The sequence below is a fragment of the Xyrauchen texanus genome, chromosome 25 (genome assembly GCF_025860055.1).
Source record: "Xyrauchen texanus isolate HMW12.3.18 chromosome 25, RBS_HiC_50CHRs, whole genome shotgun sequence".
NCBI lineage: Eukaryota > Metazoa > Chordata > Actinopteri > Cypriniformes > Catostomidae > Xyrauchen > Xyrauchen texanus.
The window spans coordinates 17,692,262-17,714,465 of NC_068300.1; the positions used below are offsets into that span (position 1 = coordinate 17,692,262).

The 22,204-nt window shown below is 39.0% G+C and overlaps 1 protein-coding gene across 2 annotated transcripts in view; it reads left to right on the forward strand.

Moving 5' to 3' along the window:
- The window catches only part of LOC127619186 (zinc finger protein 385A-like), a 129,840-nt gene that overhangs the window by 16,124 nt on the left and 91,512 nt on the right, over positions 1-22,204 (forward strand). Inside the window, exon 1 of one of the 2 annotated variants that reach the window (XM_052091981.1) lies at positions 8,917-9,383. The exons of the other annotated variant lie outside the window; for it this stretch is intronic. Coding sequence (XP_051947941.1) covers positions 9,374-9,383 — 10 coding nt within the window. The 5' untranslated portion in view covers positions 8,917-9,373. Of the gene's footprint in view, positions 1-8,916; positions 9,384-22,204 lie in introns of those variants that run through there. 2 annotated transcript variants of the gene reach the window in all.

Sequence of the window (22,204 nt, forward strand, 5' to 3'; positions counted from 1 at the left end):
GAAGAAAAGAAGAAGGCTACCATGAGTCCTGTGTCGTGCCAACAGTGAAGCATCCTTAGACCATCCATGTGTGGGGTTGCTTTTCATCCAAGGGAGTGGGCTCTCTCCCAATTTTGCCCAAAAACACTGCCATGAATAAAGAATGTTATCAAAACATATCAACACAGCAACAGCAACTTTTCCCAACGATCCAAGAGCAATTTGGTGATGATCCCTGCATTTTCCAGCGTGATGGAACACCATGTCACAAGGCAAGAGTGATAATGAAGTGGCTCGGAGATCATTCCATTGAAATTTTGGATCCGTGGCCAGGCAACTCCCCGGATCTTAATCCCATAGAAAACCTGTGGTCAACCCTCAAAAGGCGAGTGGACAAGCAGAAGCCCACAAATTGTGATCAACTCCGAGCACTAATAAGGCAAGAATGGATCGCCATCAGTCAGGATTTGGCCCAGAAGCTGATATCCAGCATGCCAGAGCGAATTGCAGAGGTTATCAATATCAGGGATCAACATTGTAATTGACTCTTTGCAGATATGGAATGTTTTTGCCAATAAAAGCCTTTCAAACTCATGAAATGCTTATCATTGTTTTCCAGTATACCATAGAAACATGTGAAAAAATAATCTACATATACTGAAGCAGCAAACTTGGCAAAACACAAAATGTATGTTACTGCCAATACTTTTGGCCACGGCTTTATATAATGTATGTTTATACACATTTAAAATACTGATAATTCACCATTGTTGACAGTTCATTGTTGCACAGAATGTCAACGTGTAATACACAAAGAAATAGATATCTGGTGATAGTAAACTTAAATATATATGAAATAATTATAAAAAAGGTTTATGGAAGTGGAAAAAAAAAAACTCTGACACCAGTACCTCGGGTCTCTAGAGAACCTATACAATTTTGGTACTTAAACAATTATAACATTGTTATTATTATTTTGACATTTTGGCATTTTAGCAAAAGGGTCAGTTGTATATTTTTTGTGCTTTTGCTACATTTGTTATTGAGCTTACAGTACTTACGGTCCCCTTATTACGCAAACAGTACCCCAGTAACAATTATTGTCATTTCCCCAACAAATTACGGGTTATATATCTCCTTGAGGGTCCTTGTTGGCCTGGATTGGATTGCCCCATATAGAGTTTGAACCAACAATCTTTCTATGGACAACCCAGATCTTTAACCACTATTCAACATCATTCCTGAATTCTATATTAGAATGAACCACGTTTTTTAAGCTCTTAAGACTGTTGACTTCTACTTAACAATACATTATCAGTTCATAGTGTAGGATGTTTTTTTCTCTTCTTTTAGAATCCTGGCCAGTCATTATGTGACCCTGTGTTGTCAGAACTGTCAAACACACAAATGCTGGATTGATTGAAGGATTGACAGTACAGCTCTTCAATTCCATCCATCCATCCATCCATCCATCCATCCATCCATCCATCCTCTTTGATAGCCAATCTTCTTACACCATACCCATCCCAGATCTCTCTCTCTCTCTCTTGCTTTCTCTCTCACACACACACACACACACACACACACACACACACACACACACACACACACACACACACACACACACACGTTGTGTTTCCATGTTTTATGGGGACTTTCCATGGACATAATGGTTTTTATACTGTACAAACTTTATATTCTATCCCCTAAACCTAACCCTACCCCTAAACCTAACCCTCACAGAAAACTTTCTGCATTTTTACCTTTTCAAAAAACATAATTTAGTATGATTTATAAGCTGTTTTCTGACAAACTGTCCCCACAAGGTCACAAATTTCGGGTTTTACTATCCTTATGGGGACATTTGGTCCCCACAAAGTGATAAATACATGCTCACACACACACACACACACACACTGAGCCAGGGTGTGCAAGAGGATCCCCATTCTTGGATTTCAACCTCTCATCATGACATCCATTAAAGTCCTGCTGGGTCCCAGTCCCAAACGGGTAGACAGCACATTAGCGCTTGGACCATTGAGCTCAACAAGGCCCTGCTCTGAATTATTGATCCCAACACAACTAATGAGGAAACCATATCCGCTCTTTTGATGAGACGCACACACACACGGTCACACAACCTTGTGTGCTCTGCAATGCCGTCTGCACGACACATTGTCCACCCAGCCATCACTCAGTTTGCCAGTACAGGACCGCCCCACATAATCAACCTGTTTATCAGTGCTTTGTAGTGATGTCCAATTCATGAATTCTTTGAGTTGAGTTGATTCTTTCAATGAACTGGTTGAAACAGTTCGCAAAACAAATGGAATGTTTTCTTCACACATCTGTCTGTACTGGTTGAATTGGTTGTAGTTAAAACCTCACTTACTAAATGACCTGTAAAACAAAATTACAATAAATACTCTAATTAATAAAAATTAATGGGATAGTTAACGCAAAAATGAACATTCAGTCATCAATTACTCACCCTCACACTCCTTGTTTTCTTCCCTATTTAACCCCATTATGTTTTTTTGTCTTGTGCCAGTTCGTTGTGGATGTTTCCCGGTTAGGAGTCTGTCAGTCGTTTCCTGACCTGTCCTGTTTGTCTTATTCCATCCCTGCTCCAGTCCAGGCTGGCATCTGGTTTGTTTGTTTTTGTTATATTTTTTCTATTAATAAAAGCCCATATCACTACTTTGCTTTTGACAGAACGATCTGACCATTTTTGGACTCAGCAGTAGCGATGGGCATCTTCCTTTTTCCATTTTCAACCCCCAGGGGGTCAATTAGAGAGCGTGCAGCCCAGCTAGCCCAGCTTTGTTCCCTCTGTCAGGGGGAGGCTGATGTGAGGGTTTTTCCAGCGAGTTCCTCAGAACAGCAGATGGGCTGAACTACATCACTGGTGCTCTTAAAGACCTTTTTAACACCTGCCTTGAGAGCCCCCATTTGGTGCTTGGGAGATGGGAAGTCTGGTGGTTTTGTCATTCGAGGGATTTGTTAGTTACCTGTCTGATCGATTTCAATTTGTCACACCCAATTACGGACAGCCCCCAAGGAGCGACAGTTCCACCGTCAACCCCTCTGACGATGGGTCCCCAGACCTCCGATGACTCTTAAGCAGAGGAGGAGAAGGAAGAAAGACTCAGCTACACCATCCCAGCCCAAACCCACTGCTGACAACCAGGAGGTGGAGGGGCTTGCTGCTGTCTGCCAGGAGGCGGAGCGGCTTGCTGTTGTCCGCCAGGAGATGGAATTGCTCACTGCTGTCTGCCAGAAGGTGGAGCAGCTGATTGCTGACCTCCAGGAGGCAGAGGGGCCCACTGCTGACCACCAGGAAGTGGTGGGGCCCACAAACGACCACCATAAGGTGGAGGAGACGGCCATGGAGGCCATTCCCCTGCCAAAGGCTGTTTCCCTGTTTGATTCTGCTTCCGTCCTGGAGCCGTCTGTCCTCGCTCCCTTCCTGGAGCCGTCTGTCCTCGCTTCCATCCTGGAGCCGTCTGGTCTCTCTCCTGTCCTGGAGCCACCTGTCCGTTTTTCCCCTTTATGGAAGAGCTCTGACATGTACGTGTTCTAAGTCTGTTTTATGTCTATTGTCTGGATTCAGCCACTTCGGTTGGTTTGTTTTATTTACTCTGGCTGAATCAGGCACTTGTTTTGTGCTGTGTGAATGCACTTGGGCTTGTGCTTTCTCATTCCCTTGTGCATTCGTGTCTGTATTCAGTGATAACCCCACCCCCTTGTTTGCCTTGTTATCTGTTTGAGTATTAGTTGATTGTTTTGACTTGCCCTCCTCGTTTTCTGTTTTTTTTGTCTTGTGCCAGTTCGTTGTGGATGTTTCCTGGTTAGGTGTCTGTTAGTCATTTCCTGTCCTGTTTGTCTTTTTCCAACCCTGCTTCTGTCCAGCCTGTCATCTGGATTGTCACACTTAACTGTGTTTTTCCCCTTCGGAAGTACATTTCTGGCCATCCAATCTTTGATATCATTGATACAATTCGGTATTTTGGAGAATTATGAAATTTCAGCATTTTTTGAAGGAATATAAAGTTTGGGATCATTGGCATAACAGTGGAAATTATTCAATGATTCCTGATAATATCTCCCAGGGGAAGCATATATAAGGAGAAAAGCAAAAGCCCTAAAACTGATCCCTGTGGCACTCCATACTTTTTTAATTGTTTGATTTTAAAATTCCTCGTTAAAGTAAGGACCTAAACCAAGCTAATACTAGTCCACAAATGCCAACATAATTCTCAAGCCTATTCAAGAAAATGTCATGATCTATGGTCTCGAAGGCAGCACAAAGATCTAAAAGCACTAGAAGAGTAATGCAGGCACAATCAGATGATAAGAGCAAGTAATTTGTAACTCTGATAAGTGCAGTCTCTGTATTGTGATGGGGCCTAAATCCTGACTGAAATTTTTCATATATACTCTTTCTCTATATAAATTATTGTTGGGAGGACACTGCCTTTTATAGTATTTTTGACATAAACGGGAGATTTTAAATCTGTCTATAATTAGCCAAATCTCCAGAATCAAGCTGTGGCCTCTTAACTCTTTCCCCGCCAAACACGGAATTTTCCGTGTTTCCGTGTTTTAGGTGTTATACGGTAAGGAAGACCCCTCCACATGTTTTGAAAGAGTACGCAACTCTTTGATCAAAGAAACAGACTGCGATCATCTCAAACATGAAGAAGTGGAGTATTGAGAAGCTCAAAATATCAGACATAAACATGCCTTTTTATCAGCTTTTTGTCTGAAATGTTGTTTTTGACAAAACCGACCTCTGTTCAAGTCGCAATAAAAAAGAACAAATGAAGATAAAATAAAATCGTTTTTTTGCCTAAAAGCAGAGGCTCAGATCTTTATTGTGATATATAGCATCTTCATATATTCATGGAAGAAAATATTCTGCGGGCCATTAAAATTTAGCGAAAATCGTCAAAAACCCTGGCGGTGGCTGGCAACTTTTTTTTAAAAACGCTGGCGGGGAAAGAGTTAATAAAGGTTTTGATAAATCTTGGGACATGTCCTAAGGATAGCACAGAGTTAATAATATTAATAAGAGGTTCTGAGATTACAAGGAATATCTCTTTTAAGAGCTTAGTTGGTATTGGGTCTAACAAACATGTTGTGACTTTTGATGTTTCGATGAGTTTTGTTAGCTCTTAATGACCTAGCTCTCACCGTGAAGGATTGAATTCATGAAGTCATTACTATTGTGCTGTAATATAATTTCTGGTTCAGTTGATGCTTTATTCCTAAAAAATTTTGCCACTTTACTGAAAAAACACCTTGGATTGTTGTGGTTATTTTCTGTTAGTTTGCTGGCAGCTTTTAGTGCCTGTCTGTAGCTACATACACTATCCTTCCATGCGCCGCAAAATACCTCTAATTTCGTATTCTTCCACTTGTACTCTATTTTCTGAGCTACACTCTTGAAAGCACGAGTGTGATAATTTTACCATGGTGTGGGGCTTTTTTTCTTAAATTTTCTTTAATTGAGGGACTGGGGGGTGACATAATCAAGAGTGCTAGAGAAGACTGTATTTATCTTTTCTGTTATTACTTCAAGTTTTTCTAGACTTTGGGTTTACTGAGTGTATGAGATAGATCTGGAAGACTATTAGTTAAGCTGTCTTTAGTGGATGAAAGAATAGTTCTACCTGAACAATAGCATGGTGTAGATTCAGTAACATTAGCTGATCGCAGCTAATGAGATGGTAATGATCTGAGGTGTCATCGCTCTGCAGCAGAATTTCTATAGTATAAAAATCAACTCCATATGATAGAATTACATCTACCAATTTATCAGGCAATGAGTTGGTCCTGTCTCATATTGTTGGACTCCAAGAGAGTTTGCTAATCCAAATATGTCATTTTCATTATCTGATGTCAGATGCCTGAGCCCCTGAAATGCATTTAACAATAGTGGCTGGAGACTCTATTTCCACATTCCTTACAATAGAGTCAACAATAACAAGGGCAATTTCAACATGATTCTCAGTGGGTGCATCACTGAGTGGGGAGAATAGATTGGAAACCCTAACAGGAACAGGAGAGTGGTGTCTCTTTTCTGAGCGAGTATGCTGACGAAATGCCACCCAAACGCCCTGCTGCGGGGGCTCTACAGCAGGAACCAAAGTGTGTGTTGCTCGCTGTTCTACCCGCATTCAAAACAGTATCTATCTTTTCTCACTGACCTCCACTAGAGTTTGGATGCATGCCTCTAACTCATTAACCTTTTCCATCAGCCTGACTAATTACTTGTAATTGTTTGCTGTTGTTGTGTTGGCTCCTGATCAGCAGATGTTTGAGATTTATGCAATAATACATGTAAAACACAGAGGTGAAACTAATGCACTCAGTTGAAATGTGAGATGTAGACAAGCAGAAAAAAATAAAAGATAATGGTGCGTGCAGTAAAAAACAGGCAGTTGAAACATTAGAAAAGAAAAGAATGCTGTAATATGGCAAAGGATAAATTGATAAATGTAGAGGAGTGAGTGTAACCGGCCCTGCTTGCCCTGCTCCAAATGGGATTCGAACCGGCGTCTCTGGCGTGGGAGGCGGGTGCTCTAAAAAGGAGGCTAAAGGCTACAGACCCTAGCATTAGTCACTAGTGCTACTCTTGAGGTAAGGAGAGTGAGGTTTACACACTACGCAGCTATCTACCAGCTGGCTTCCGTTACACTCATCTCCCTAAACCTCACTCCCATTCGGGTCACGGCACCATTGTAAGCGGCCCTGCTTGCCTCGCTCAGAACGGGACTCGAACCAGCGTCTCAGACATGGGAGGTGGGTGCGCTAACAAGGAGTCTAAAGGCTACAGCCTCTAGCGTCAGTTGGTTGTGCACATCTTGAGGTCAGGAGAGTGAGGTATACACATGCACAGCTATCTACCAGCTGGCCTCCGTTACATGAGCAATGCTAGCAAGCTAAAAACAAACCTGTTTTTAACAGTATACAATACTACAAAACCTGTTCTGCAGTATACAATTATCTCTCATTCAGAAATAATGTGACAGCGTCACACTTTAGCGGCGGCCTGGACCTCTGGATAGTAATTTATGTCAATTAATGTTATTTACACTTTTTTAATAAATATTAAATTAAAGATTCAATGCACTGAACTAAACAGTAAAACAAGATATTAACTGACCTATAATTGCAGTCTCATGTTGTTCAGACATTTTATTTTTGAATATGAAAAATCGCTGGATACAGCCATGGATAAATCAGTTTTTCCAAGCAATTAATTGAAACAAACTGTTTAAAATAACCATTTCATACAAAAGAGTTGGACTTCCTAACACTAATGCTTTGACATTCACAGGCTCAGAAGGTCAACAAATGTTCATTCTATCATTCTGATACACAGCCAGGTGCTTTGTGTTAGCTTTGTCACCGTTATCCACAGTATCCACAGTTGACGAACCAGTATGCTCGACCTTCCTCCTGACCTTTCCAAAGTGAATCATTAAGTGAAGCTGCAACAATGAGCAGTTAATTAGTGAAGATCTGTATGAAGAGCTTCACCTGTATCAGTGTGTTTACCCATTGACGTATCATGACCCACACACACACACACACACACACACACACACACACACACACACACACACACACACACACACACACACCAGTCCATACTCATTATGGACTGCTTGCTCAGGTGCTGGTGTAATAGTGTGTATGAGTGTCCTCTGGGACCAGATGACAGCATGCGTGTGAATGCTTGTGTAATGTACCTGTAGTCTTATGATAATGGAGATTATAGATCAAATTCCCCCAACCCACCTTTATTTCCTCCATGTCTTGGTCTCTGTGCAGTATAGTATAGAGAGTGTCAGCCAGCCTCCTTAGTATTCACCTCCCCACTCACTGCACAAGCCAGAGACAATGGAGGAGAACAGAGAGAGGGGAAAAAAGGAAACAAACAGGAAGATAAAATAAAAGATCAAGATTTTTCTAGCCTCTGGCTCGTGTGTGTGAGCATGTCTTTGTGTGTGGTATTTTAATGCTTTAGAGAACTCCTTTTTTGACACCTCTTTATTCTCTAGCTCTTGTAAAATGGTAGATTCTACCCTGCAGCATGGATTTCTCCATCGGAAAGGCTGCCATGTGCTCTGCTTGTGCTGCTGTTGTCTGCGCCTTTCCGAGCTGAATCGTTTACATACCGAAGATGTTCTATTTTGAATTCTCTATGAGGCACATTTCATCCAGAGAATAACATGTTTTGAAATTGTTCTTTACTAAAGAACTCACTGTGGCTAATGCTATTCTTTCTCTTCTTCTCTCAATCTATTTGTCTCTTTATCTTTATTTCTCCTCCCTTTGTTAGTTTCTCGTTTTCATCCTAGTCTTTTCTCCTTGTCACTCCACGTCATCAGACTGTCAGTTTGAATTTAGTTGAATCTCTCTCCTTCTCTTCTTCCTCCGCTCTGTCGCTCTGTATTTCATCTCATCCAATCTCTACCACCCCTTTCACCTCTTTCCCAAACTCCTATAATATAGCAGAATTACTATTCCTGCAACAGAAAGAGTACATTCTAAGGAGAGATAGAGCTTGAGGGAAGGATAGAGGAGGAGTTCACTGTCACACAGTGTCAGAAGGAAGAGAGAGACAGAGGGACAAGAGATATGGAGAGGTGACCGCCATCCCGACTGTCATAAACAGACCGATTATGAGAGGGAGACAAAAAGAGATGGAGGGGAAAGAGAGAGAGAGAGAGAGAGAGAGAGTAGCAGTGCCTACATGCTTTCCACTCTGCAGGATGACAAGTGGCTGCTGCCTCTCCAATTGGTTGGGACTGCCACCAATCAGAGTGCAGGCAGGGAAGGTGCCTTTAGGTTATACCCAATCCCTAAAACAAGAATAAGAGAGAGCGAGGAAGGGATAGAGAAAGAGAGTGAGAGAGAGAGAGCAGCGCAGACACCGGCTTGACTGTGCTACTAAGGGGCATTGCTGAGAAATTTTCCTCTTGAAGGGAAACTTTTCATCTGTTGTCTGCTCTAGAGAAACACTGTGCATCCTGGTCAGTCTGCAGGGAATTTAGTTCATTCACTGACCTGGAATCCGGAATTTCTGACCCCCCCTCCCTTAATCTGTTGCCCTCCCACTTCGTTGCCCTCTGCCTCACCTGAGGCAAGAGCAGAAGACCTGCAGATCCCACCTCTCTAAATTCTGCTCGTTCACCTGAAGAAAGAGAACATATGATACACAGGATGGACGACAGTTATGCTCTTACTTAAACCTTGCTGGCTGCTTGACTCACTTCAGTTTGGGGAAGAAACACAGAGGAGTGCAGAGAAGAACTTGTGCTCTCCAGGATTAGAATTTTAGCGAGAGCCGGTCCTGAGAGCAGGAGCAAGGTTTTGCAGGATGATCTTGGGTAAGTTCTCCTTTCATTCTTCTCCAGAGCTTTGGTAAGGTGATTTACTCACTTCACCCATGTTACCTTAGTCAAAAGTGAATTTTGAAATATCAACTCTTAACAGTTGAGCTTTTAACTCCTTCTAGCTTCCATAATACCACTCTTTTTATTTAGAAAACATTAAATGTGCATATACCTTTAGTGTATTGTTTGGAGTAAGCGGTTTCTTCAAGATCTATTTGGGCTGACAGGGAAGGTCACAGTTCTAGTAGTGGGTGTCTGGCTGTACAAGCTGTTTCCCCCTTTGACTAGACTCCCATTGTCCTTTCTCAAAAGGCTTAAACATGCAAAGATGGAACAAGACAGGGTTAAGATTTCAGTCACCAAAAGAACCAAACTACTTCATTTGAACTCCATGGCAGTACTTTACAGCAGAATTTATTTGAGTTATGGTCAGGTATATGTTGGGAATATGTTGATTTGTTGACCTTCTCCATTGTATTATGTTTTTGCTAATTCAAATGTTCAACTAATTCAAGTGCACCATAAGAGTTTTTACAGCCTCAATACATGTCTTTTGGGTGCTTATGAAGAGTTTCTCCATTGCTGTGAGGCTAAATGTGTGTGTGTGTGTGTGTGTGGTGACTAGAGGCTGCAGCATCTGAGCCAGCTCACACTCCTGGAGGGGATGAGTGAATTTAGCCTCTGCACTCTAATGCAACAACACAACTGTGTGGTGCATGTGTGTGTCAAAGAGAAAGACATTGTGTTACTTAACTTTAGGTTTTTTATATCATAATAAGAAGTGTTTCTGTGTGTCTATTTGTTTGTGTAATGCTCTGTGAGGGAACACCAGTTGAGGCAACATTGTTTAATGCATGTCTGGGCTAATTTAACAGACGAGCTGCTACACTTCTAGCCAGCATTTTCCTCAGGGTATGTTTTGCAGGGAGCCAAGCAAAATGATTATAGGGCTTGTAATGTGTGATCTGTCTGTTCTCTCTCTCTCTCTCTCTCTCTCTCTCTCTCTCTCTCTCTCTCTCTTTCTCTCTGTGTGTATATATGTATATGTATGTGTGCATATACAATGATTACTACAGACAGAAATAATTTATAGTTGTGCTGTACGGTTCTGCTCCAGAGTCAGCCTCATGTTGCTGTATACTTTCTAATCTCTAGCATGCAGCATGTGTTGGCCTATGAGATACCATCGGTCTAGAATACTCTTTTCACTTCCAACATGTTCTGTCAATGCCTAGCAATAGAATTCACACACATCATCTTGTTTGTATGGTCCTGTAGCTCAAGTTGTAGAGCATGGAGCTAGCAATGACAAGGCCAGGGGTTCAATTCCAGAAAAACACACAAACTGATCGAATGTATACTTTGAATGCACTGTATACCTTGAATGCAATTTGCTTTGGATCAAAGTATCTGCCAAAATGAGTCTTTACCTGCACACAATATACTGAAAATGACTACACAAAATCACCTTATTCCACATTGCAAGAAACTGTTTTTTTACATGCGATTTGAAATCATCGGGTTATTCTCTGCTTTTGATGGCAAAACGTAAACAGGCTTGCGACAAACACTTTCACTCTTTGGATAAGCCTGGAATGCTTGTTAATTTGTTTACATGCAAAGAAAAATTGGGGTAATGGACAAAAATCTATGTGTGAAAAACAAACAAACAAAAAATAAACATACAAACAAACAGCAAAAAAAAACAAAAAAAAAAACGTTAAAGACAGTTACGTGACCTTACACAAAGGGTGCTGCTAATTAAGCAGAATCTGTTTAAGAGCGTGCAAGTAAACATGCACATTTGAAAATGTATTCTTGCTTCTTATCATTTTTATAGACTCTTTTTAAAAGGTGCACTAGTAAATCTGGGTTTGTGTAATCTTGGACCTACAGTGACACCTAGCGGCATGGATGCAGCATCATTCAAAATCAATCATTTTTAGTTGTAGAAATTGACTATACACAGTCAGCCATGATTCATTTAATCCAAGAGTGAAAGTGTCCAATATCAATGCGGTTACTGAGATTAAGAAAGTAGTATTTGGCTGGTCATGTGATTCTAACATAGCTGCCCCTATTCCATGTAGAATAAAACAGCTTTTATAAGGTTACTGATATGACTGGAGCCTTCATCTCATGTCATTGCTCATTATTTTATTCCTGTTTCAAAATTACTAAGAATTTCTTTAGGAGTAAATAGTTTTTAATGAGAAAACATTACTGAGTGCACCTTTAGGGTAATGCACATTCCAACTTAAAAGAGCATGTGTTTATCCTTGTGTGCAAGGAGTCGTGGAATTGTGATGGAGTGCTTGAATTTGGCCTCATTGAACAAACAGACGAGCACAGACGTGCCGCTCTGTTCCTATCAAAAGAGGCGGGAATGATTTTTGTGACTGGAAAGATGGGCTAATGGCTTCATTAACCCATTGGATTACAGCTGTGTCTCTCCAATCTAATCAGTCATGTCTGACAATTAATGTTTTCAAGTAGGTTACTCAGTCTGATGAAGGAATGTTTTCATTCAGCCTCTCTTTCTCTCTTTCAAGTACTGTCTGTGTGTTCTTTAACAAATGTTCATCTATGTTGACCCCGTGTTCCATTTTAATGTTGTTAATAAAGGGATTTATTTTTATAAGGGACACCATTTTATCAATGCAAATATGCTTGGTGCTGCTATGACCTTCTGTTTTATGGACACGTCTACATTTGAGGTTTTACAAAATGTTGTTGCTTTGCATACAAAGCTAAGTGACCATGTAGTGTCAGGTCTCTGGTTGTATTGAGTTGTTTTCTGACATTGCTGATTTGATGTTTAACGTGTTGATATTTCAAACAAAGACTTTTGTCATTGTGGTGACCTTTAGATTGCAGATGCAGTCGGATCACCACGTCTTTGTATTTTACACTCCAGTAAACAAAAACGATCTTACACACTCTGATGAACAGCATGCTTCATTACAGGAGGCATTGTTAAATACTGATTAATTGTGATTAGCTTTTATAAACTTCCCTTTTTGTGTGGCCATATATAAGTTTCAAGTGCGTAACTGCTCCTTTACAGATCTTTTCTGAATGTACTCTAAATGACCTTGACCAGATCTCTTTTCTTCTTTTTATCCTGCACCTGCTTTTAGCCCTTTAAACGGTCTCGTTCTTTCTCTCTTCTTGCCGCATGTGTGTGCGCTTGTGCATTTAAAAAGAGAGCAAGTTGAGACATTTGGCCCCAGTGGTGGTAATGACACAGTTGACTTTTATATTGGGATGTAATATTCTGTGGTATATATTTACAGTTGAAGTCAGACATTTACATACACTCAGGCTCTAGTCATTAAAACTTTTTTTTTAACAACTCCATAGATTTAATATTAGTAAACTATAGTTTTGACAAGTTGTTTTGGACATCTACTTTGTGTGTGAGGCACAAGTAATTTTTCCAACAGTTGTTTACAGTCAGCTTTTCACTTTTAATTGTCTACATCACAATTCCAGTGGGTCAGAAGTTTATACAGTATGTAGTAAGTTAACTGTTCCTTTAAGCAACTTGGAAAATTCCAGAAAAGAATGTCAAACCTTTAGACAATTAGCCAATTAGCTTCTGATAGGAGGTGTACTGAATTGGAGGTGTACCTGTGGATGGATGTTAAGGCCTACCTTCAAACTCAGGGAACTTGGGAAAATCAAAAGAAATTAGTCAAGACCTCAGAAAAAACATTTGGACCTCCACAAATATGGATCATCCTTGGGAGCAATTTCAAAATGCCTGAAGGTACCATGTTCATCTGTACAAACAATAGTACACAAGTATAAACACCATGGGACCACGCAGCCATCATACCACTCAGGAAGAAGACGCATTCTGTCTCCTAGAGATTAATGTAATTTGGTGCGAAAAGTGCAAATCAATCCCAGAACAACAGCAAATAACCTTGTGAAGATGCTGGATGAAACAAGTAGACAAGTATCTAGATCCACAGTAAAACAAATCCTATATTGACATAATCTGAAAGACTGCTCAGCAAGAAAGAAGCCACGGCTTCAAAACCGCCATAAAAAAGCCAGACTACAGTTTGCAAATGCACATGGGGACAAAGATCCTACTGTTTGGAGAAATGTCCTTTGGTATGAATAATTATTTTTTTTACTTTTTGGCCATTATGACCATCGTTATGTTTGGAGGTAAAAGGGTGAGGCTTGCCAGCCAAAGAACACCTTCACAATAGTGAAGCATGGGGGTGGCAGCATCATGTTGTGGGGGTGCTTTGCTGCAGGAGGTACTGGTGCACTTCACAAATTAGATGGCATTATGTGGAAGGAAAATTATGTGGATATAGTGAAGCAAAATCTCAAGACATGGGCAGAACTGAAAAAGCATGTGCAAGCAAGGAGGCCTACAAACCTGACTCAGTTACACCAGTTCTCTCTGGAGGAATGAGCCAAAATACGAGCAACTTATTTTGAGAAGCTTGTGGAAGTCTACCTTCTTTCTACTGAAATGTCCTTTATCTTAATTTGTATGTATCGAATACCCTCACCAAAGATACATTTTTATGGCCAATTAAAACTTCTTAACCATTGTGATTCAAAACTAGAAATAATTTTTATTGGCGATTTTAATATTAATTGAAATCATAAGGAAATAATATTTTTTTAAACAGATTGTTGATCATTTTAATTTTACACAAAAAAGAACAGCCTACTAGAATAACACCTCATTCAAAAACTAGAATAGATTTATTGTTCACGAATCGACCTGAAAGAATAACTAAGAACCATAACCTTTTGACCGGGCTGTCAGACCATTTTTCTCAAGAAAGCTCACAAACCAATGCTTTTTAAATTAATTTAAAATTACATCCCATTATGGTATAGTCCCAAAAAGTCAACAGAAAAACCTTGAAGCAGCTCTGACAGAGATTGATTGGTTTAAAGTCCTCACAAGTGGGGACATAGAGAGTGGCTGTGATTCATTGCAAAAATTAATAAAGTGATTGCGTCATTCACTAGAAGAGGGAGTCAAAATAAAACAAAAGGGAACACTTTGCTCAGGCTGAATGATGCATGTATGAAACTTATGAAAGATCACCAACTGCTTAAAAAATAGTTGAAATCTGGTCTTATTATAGGCCAACACAAATTCACCTCAATGAGAAAATCAGTAATACAGACTATATAAAAGACTAAGCAAATTTCTTTATGGACATTATTGAGGGTGTGAAGGGAATGGAAAAAAAAATTGGCAAAATATTAACAAATTAATTGGTTGACAAAACAAAACAAAAAAATGGGTAGATTTTGAACTCAAAATGAATAATGTATTAGTGAAAAATCTGATTACCATAGCTACCAAATTCACAATACAACCAAAATACAAAACATTGTTTTTACATTTACATTTACATTTATGCATTTGGCAGACGCTTTTATCCAAAGTGACTTACAGAGTCTTTATTACAGGGACAATCCCCCCCAGAGCAACCTGGAATTAAGTGCCTTGCTCAAGGACACAATGGTGGTGGCAGTGGGGATTGAACCAGTGACCTTCTGATTACCAGTTTACCAGTTATGTGCTTTAGACCACTACAACACCACCACTCTCTTTTTAAATTCAGTCGATGAGATATCCCAGCTTTTTACTTCATCTGATGTTACTTATAGACCTATTCATTTTGCACAGCCTATTTTTAAAATAGAGGAAATAACAGAAGTGGCCAGCATTATTGGTGCACTAAAAAGCTCCAAGATCTAAGGATGCCTACAGGCTTGACACTAACTTTTTGAAACTGTATAAAGATTCCTTAGTATACCCGATTACACATATGGTAAATCTGTCATTTCGACAAACAGTTGTCCCATCAGTCTGAGAGGTCACCAGAGTTACCCCATTTTTAAATCTGAGGAATAACAAATATGCTAATTATTGGCCAATCAGCATTCTCCCGGTTATATCTAAGGTTGCTGAGAAATGGGTAGCAGAGCCACTGACTAAACATCTAGATAAAGGCTAACCCCTTTTGCATCCTATACAATTTGGGTTCCGTACACACCATTCCACAGGATCAGCAAACTGTGTCTTTGTAGAAAAAGTCAAATGTTTACTGGATAAGAGTGTCTGTGTTGGCACTGTCTTTTTAGATTTAAAGAACGCATTTGATACTGTCGACCACCAGGTCTTTTATCTGAATTAACACATAAAGCTATTTGGATGAAATCATATCTTACCAATAGAAAGTGATGTGTGTGTGTTGAAAGCACCAAATCTCCTTATCTTGACTGTATTGTAGGGGTCCCACAAGGCTCTGTTCTTGGACCAATTTTATTTACACTTTATATTAATGACCTACTGATCATAACACCTACCTAATGCATGTCAAAATGTCACTATTCAAATGTATGCAGATGATTGTCAAGATCAGAGGGAATGATGAGGCTCAGGACTCAAGTGCAGAAGTTATAAAAACAAAGGATTTATTAATAGAACTAAAAGTGCAAAAACAAACCAAAACTCCCATGTAAAGGGATATAAGGGAAAGGAGGCGGCGAGAACCGGCTTGACAATATAAATAATATTTTAATGAAAAACTTAAACAGAAGACACAAACATCAACACACGACGGTCAGCTGCCCGTAAACGATCTCTCTCTCTTGCACCACGATCCGCAGTCGCCCTTTATCCCTCTTAATTAGCCTGATAAGGGACCGGGTGTGTATAATCATAACCTATCCCCGCCCTCCACCCTGTTACAGGGCAGGTGTGACTAATAAACTATAATGAAAACAAGGAGGCGGGGTATGAAGCAAGACAGAGAGACATGCAGCGATACCGAATCAAAGCCACGTGCTCTCACAAGACAACAAAACACCTGAATGACCTGAGCGGACATAGTCAAGGCAATAAGGCAATATACGGCCATGCCAACCGACAAACAAGAAGCAAGAATCCGTAGCTATGCCAAACAAAGTGATGCCATGCATTCTCTCACTAAACGAAGTCTGAGCAAGGCAAACGGCACGTGATGCACACAGCAGGCGACAAAAACAAGACAGGACACCTGTGCGAGAGTTCGGTCACACACCCGACGCCTCAGAACCTCAGTACAACATGAAGGCAGCTCGCGACCCTTGCACCCACGTTTGCGAGAGCTAGACAAACTGTTGACGTAAGTGCATGATGACATGAGTGCGAAGCACCAACTTCAATAACACAGAAATGGAACATGAGTGTCCGGATCCCAACACAGACTGCAACCAAACCAGTCAGGAAGTCAGGATCCAAACACCTTGCTCCCGACATGAAACAAGACTGACCAAAGAATGCATGGCAGGGAATACAACCGAAACTGTGTGCTCACACAAAGACAGAAAATGAAACATGTGACAAACATGGAACGATGTTGCCACGGTCCTGTCAGACAAAAACCTAAACTGACAGAGTGACAGGACCATGACAATTAAATTTATACACGTGCAAATGATATCGAAAAAGCATCCTCAATTCTCATTTCTGCAATGACCTATGTGCCGGACTGGCTCACTAAATCATGTCTATTATTGAAAACAAACAAATGGTGTGTATAATGTTTACAAAACAACCAGTAGACATGGCACATTCTAATGTGTTTCTGAGAGGAGAGGAGCTTGATATTGTAAATGAGCTCAAGTATCTTGGGATCACATTGGACTTTACATTACCCTTTAAAAGCCATGTGAAAAAGGTGTTGTGGAGCAGAGGGGCGGGACCGGGTCGGAATATCGCGCACCCGGTCCCCAATCGGCCTGATGAGGCACGTGAGGGATAAAGGCGGCCGGTGACGATTGTTCGAGAGAGAGAAATTACAGGCATGTCTGCATGTGTGTTTGTTTATGGTTTTGGTTTGAGTTTTCATAAAATTATTATTTATGTTGACAAGCCGGTTCTCGCCTCCTCCTTGCCCATCCTTGAACTGTTTTACAGGTGTCAAACACCATAAAATGTAATTTAAAAAATGTTAAGCAAATTAGGCCATTTTTGACTGTTAATGCCACCATGATGTTTCTGCACGTAATGATTTTTTCCCACATTGAGTATTACTTCACTAGTTGGGCATTTACAGGTTGTACAACACTTTTTGGGATGCCACGGAAAGCCATGCAAGTTTTTGCTAAAAAAAAAAAAAACATTCTCATTTTGTCATTGTAACATTTTGGGAAAATATTATCTTTTGAGATTTGAGAATTATAAAAGTTTAAAATAAGCTTGTTTTATATATAAGATTTTGCATGGGCTTGCCCCATCCCTTTTAAATGAATTCATTAAACAGAGGTCTAACAGTGGCATTGGCACCATGGCCATCACTAGAAGGGACTGTGAGTTGCCACATAGGCACACCACATTTGGAAAAACAGTGCTGTCAGTAAAGGGAAGTAAATATTGGAATAGCCTATCAGTTGCAATAAGGGAGTGCTCTACATATTCCACTTTTAAGGTTTAACTCAAACAATGTCTTAAGGCAAATGTGATCACTTATAACTTGGCATACTGCACAATGTATATTGCCTTTCTCTATTTGTGGATTTAACTTTTTACCATTCTACAAATCAATTTTATCTCCCATGACCCAAGTTGTAGAATGTATTTTGCCCTTTTCTACTTGAGTATGTTGTATCTGTAACTGTATGCATTGAAGACAGGGTTGAGAGTAACTGAATACATGTAATGGGAATACATATTTAAAATACTAAATATAAGTAACGGTATTCCACTACAGATACAATTTAAATCACTGGTAATCAGAATACAGTTACATTCAAAACGTATTTTGATTCCCGAAGAGATTACTTTGCATTTGCTTTGTTTAATTTAATATTTAGACTTTTCAGATGGAAAAATGTATACACTACCAGTTAAAAGTTTAGGGTCACTTATTATTGTCACGATTGAGCAGCAAGGCAGACGAGGAGATGCGGATCTAAACGCAGTTACACTTTATTAAATAAACAAGCAAGAAAAAACACAAAGGAAAACCCTCAATGGGGAAATAAACATAAAACTAGAAAACACAGGCAGGGAACACACACCAGGCTAACAACATTCAACGAACGACAAGGAGTGAACAAAAAGCAGGGCTTAAATACACAGTGAGTGATGACTGAATGAGATACAGGTGAAAACAATGAACAAAATGGCAGTGATGATGGCAGGTGGATTCTGGGAAGTGTAGTTCTAAACAATGACAAGTGAACACGAAGGCTAACCAAAAGACAAAAGTGAAAACTAAGGAATGCAAAGGTGGCAGACAAAGGGCAACAGTGAAACAAGACAAGGAATTCCTAACAATTATTCTTTATTTATTTATTTATTTATTTTATTTCACATTTTAGAATAGTCATCTAAACCATGTAATGACAGAAATGGAACTGGGAATTATGTTGTGACTATGAAAAATGTAAATAAATCAAAACAATTTGATATTTTAGCATCATCAAAGTATTCACCCTTTGCCTAGAATTTGCAGAAATTTACTCTTTGCATTTTCTCAACCAACTTCTTGAGGTCTCACCCTGGGATGCTTTTTAAACATTATTGAAGGAGTTCAAATCTATGCCTGACACTTATTGGCTGCTTTTCATTATTATTTGGTCAAAGTCATCCATTTAAAAAATGTTTTAAATACAATTTTAGTTTTGCTATGAAATCAATTAATATGTTGGCACAATTATATTTTTGTCTACAAAACTAATTTGAAGCATTTACAAATACTCATTCAGATCACAAGGTTTTTAAGATCATTAGAAACATTTCAGTCAAGTGACCCCAAATATTTGAACAGCAGTGTACTTATAAATGATACAATCCAAAGTGTATTTTAACAGCGGTGAAACACTTTCTTATAATGTGTTACATTCATACTTGTAGACTGAGAAGTAAATTTGAAGTAAGTTTAGAGCAGAAGAAATAGAAATAAACCTCGTGTAAATTGTCAGCTTTATGCTAAGCTAAAATGCTATTTGTTGCCATTTTACATGCACTTGTCCCCAGACACGATCATATTTTTTTATCAAGGAAATTCACACTGGATCATAATTAATTTTTTCTAGTAAGATCTTTGATATTAGGGCAAAAATCATATTCTTGATAATAATGTTTGTATTGTTTTACTGTAAAAATATCTAAAAATCATTAAAACAAGATCGATTAGATTTATCTTATTTTAGAAACAACACTGCATAAGATATTTAGGTTTTGAATGTATTTTTAACATGTGTATTTTGTCTTACTGTACTGGAAGAGTTTTTATAGTCAAAACAAGTGAAAAAATCATGTTTTTGTTACCTGCCTAGGGACTACGTATGTAAATTAGCAATGTTGCCAAAATCCAGCATGTTTACATCTTGTAATTTTATACTGATATTCATTAACGTTGATTGTCCCTATTAAAAACAAATAAATAAAACAAGACTTAGTTTCTAATGTCAATTTGGTTCTCAAGTTATTTAATCTTGCTTGAAGGATGTTTCAATATTTTGATTGGAAAACAAGACAAAAATACAGATTCATAAAATGATTATATTCAGTGCAGACAGAAGTACACCAATACAGTCTCTTCCACAGACCACAGTGCCATAAACACACACACACTGACTGTCTGGAGCCATGGCATGCAGCCTGGCCCCGGTGTTTTCATCAGCAGGACTGAGACAAAGAGCGGGGTTGGCTGCTGTAGGAAAGGTAAGTAACCTGAGCAGCTGCAGTGTGATGTGCATTCACTGCCGCCTGCCCAGTGTGGAGTTTCCATTGTGGTCAGCAGTCAGAACATCCCCCTCCCATTCAGACTTCATGAATGTTCATATGGCACTTGTAGCAGAATGCTCATTTTGCTCTGTTCAATACAATTAAATTGTATGGAATGATACACTGTTGAATTCTCTATATAACAAAGAGGACCATAAAAGTGCCATATTTCAAGTCTTCTGAAGCCATATCATTGTTTTATTTTAAGAATAGAATGAAGTTTGATAAAATCACTGATAAACCTTCCCCTTTTCCATAGCTCTGAAATCTCACTTGCACTGGTGCATATTCAAATGCTGTTACATTATATTTCTCTTTGTTCCTCACAAAGATATTGTATGGTTTCAAGGGACTTGAATACATAGGGCGGAAAGTGGTGGCTCAGCGGTTAAGACTCTGGGTTACTGACCAAAAAGTCGGGTGTTCAAGCCCCAGCACCGCCAAGATACCACTGTTGGTCCCTTGAGCAAGGCCCTTGACCCTATCTGCTCCAGGGGTGCTGTTTCATGGCTGACCCTGTGCTCTGACCCCAGCTAGTTGGGATATGCGAAAAACAACTGCATTTCATTGGCTCTGTATGTGTACACTGCACAATAAAGTTGAATCTTAATCTTATGATTTCTGAGATATGGAAAACACAGACAGAATCCAGTCATAAAAACGGTATTAATTATTAAACGTGGAATGTCACCGAATTTGAAATATTTTAGTTAAATTAATGTATGATTGCACATTTATTCAAAGTAAAATCATGATACGCAAGTATGATGATTAGTCCACAAAAGGCAGTCCGGATTGGGTGCATGCTTCACATGCTTCACACACCCTTAATGTGTGAAGCCAGCCATTCATGCACTGATACATTTTTATAATCAACCCAAAACATGTGTGTAATAGATGACAACCAGCAGAGCATTAATCTACTGTTAAGCATGAAGCACATGCAGACTATATATTTATATAATTAAATTGCAGTCTTTAGTGGTTTAATAAGCACATGAAGCCATATAGCGAACTGCTTAGCCGTTAACAAGCAATGTGAAATTGAAAAAAAAAAAATAATATATATATATATATATATATATATATATATATATATATATATATTTATTTATTTAAAAAATGCTAGATAAATATACTACTACTGTATGTTAAAATGTAATATACAATGTAATATTAATAAATATAATAAGAATAAAACTTTTTTCTGAGTTTCGGAATGTGTTGTGAGGATCTGCAAGCACTTCATTTGATAAAAATAATGCATTGGTAAGTTGAAAAGTAACTGTCTTGTTTTTTAATTTTAAATAAATAATAAATTTATTTAATTTAATTTATATGGATTCATTTGATTAGACAGTTAAAAAAAAATGAAATTAAACTCTGAAACACAGAATTCAGAAAAAAATAAAACAGAAAACACAGAATTTGGTAAAAAATAAAAAGAATTTGGGGAAATATAAAATGGAAAAAAGTCCATTGGACTACCTTTTTGGTACTTTTATGGTGCTTTTTGTCATTTATGGCATTCGACAGCATCTGTTCCCATACGCGTTTCAGTTCATGGAACAAAGCAGTGTAAACATTCTGCTAAATGTCTTCTTTTGTGTTTTGGGGACAAAAGAAAGGCCTGTTGGTTTGGAATGACAAGAAGGTGAGTAAATGATGACATCATTTCATTATTGGGTGAACTATCCACTTAACACCAATGATTTCCTTCAGTTCAGGGCTGTACCAAACACAACGAAAGAATGAGGTAGAATATTTCTCTGTATTTACATGTGGAGTCCCTTATTTGTTTCCCCAAGAGCAATCTGTTTTGTGTTTTGTGACATTTGGGCACACTGCCCAGTTTCTTCTAATGTGTTGGCTGTCTCTCTGTCTGCCTGTCTCTCTGATTTTATGTTCTTGCAAGCACATTTGTCTTTCTTATACAACGTCCTCTCACGCTTACTGTCGACCTGGTTATCTGTCGTACACAACCCTCCCACCGTACCTGCTCTCTCTCTCTCTCGCTCTCTCTTTTGCTGTGGTCATCCTT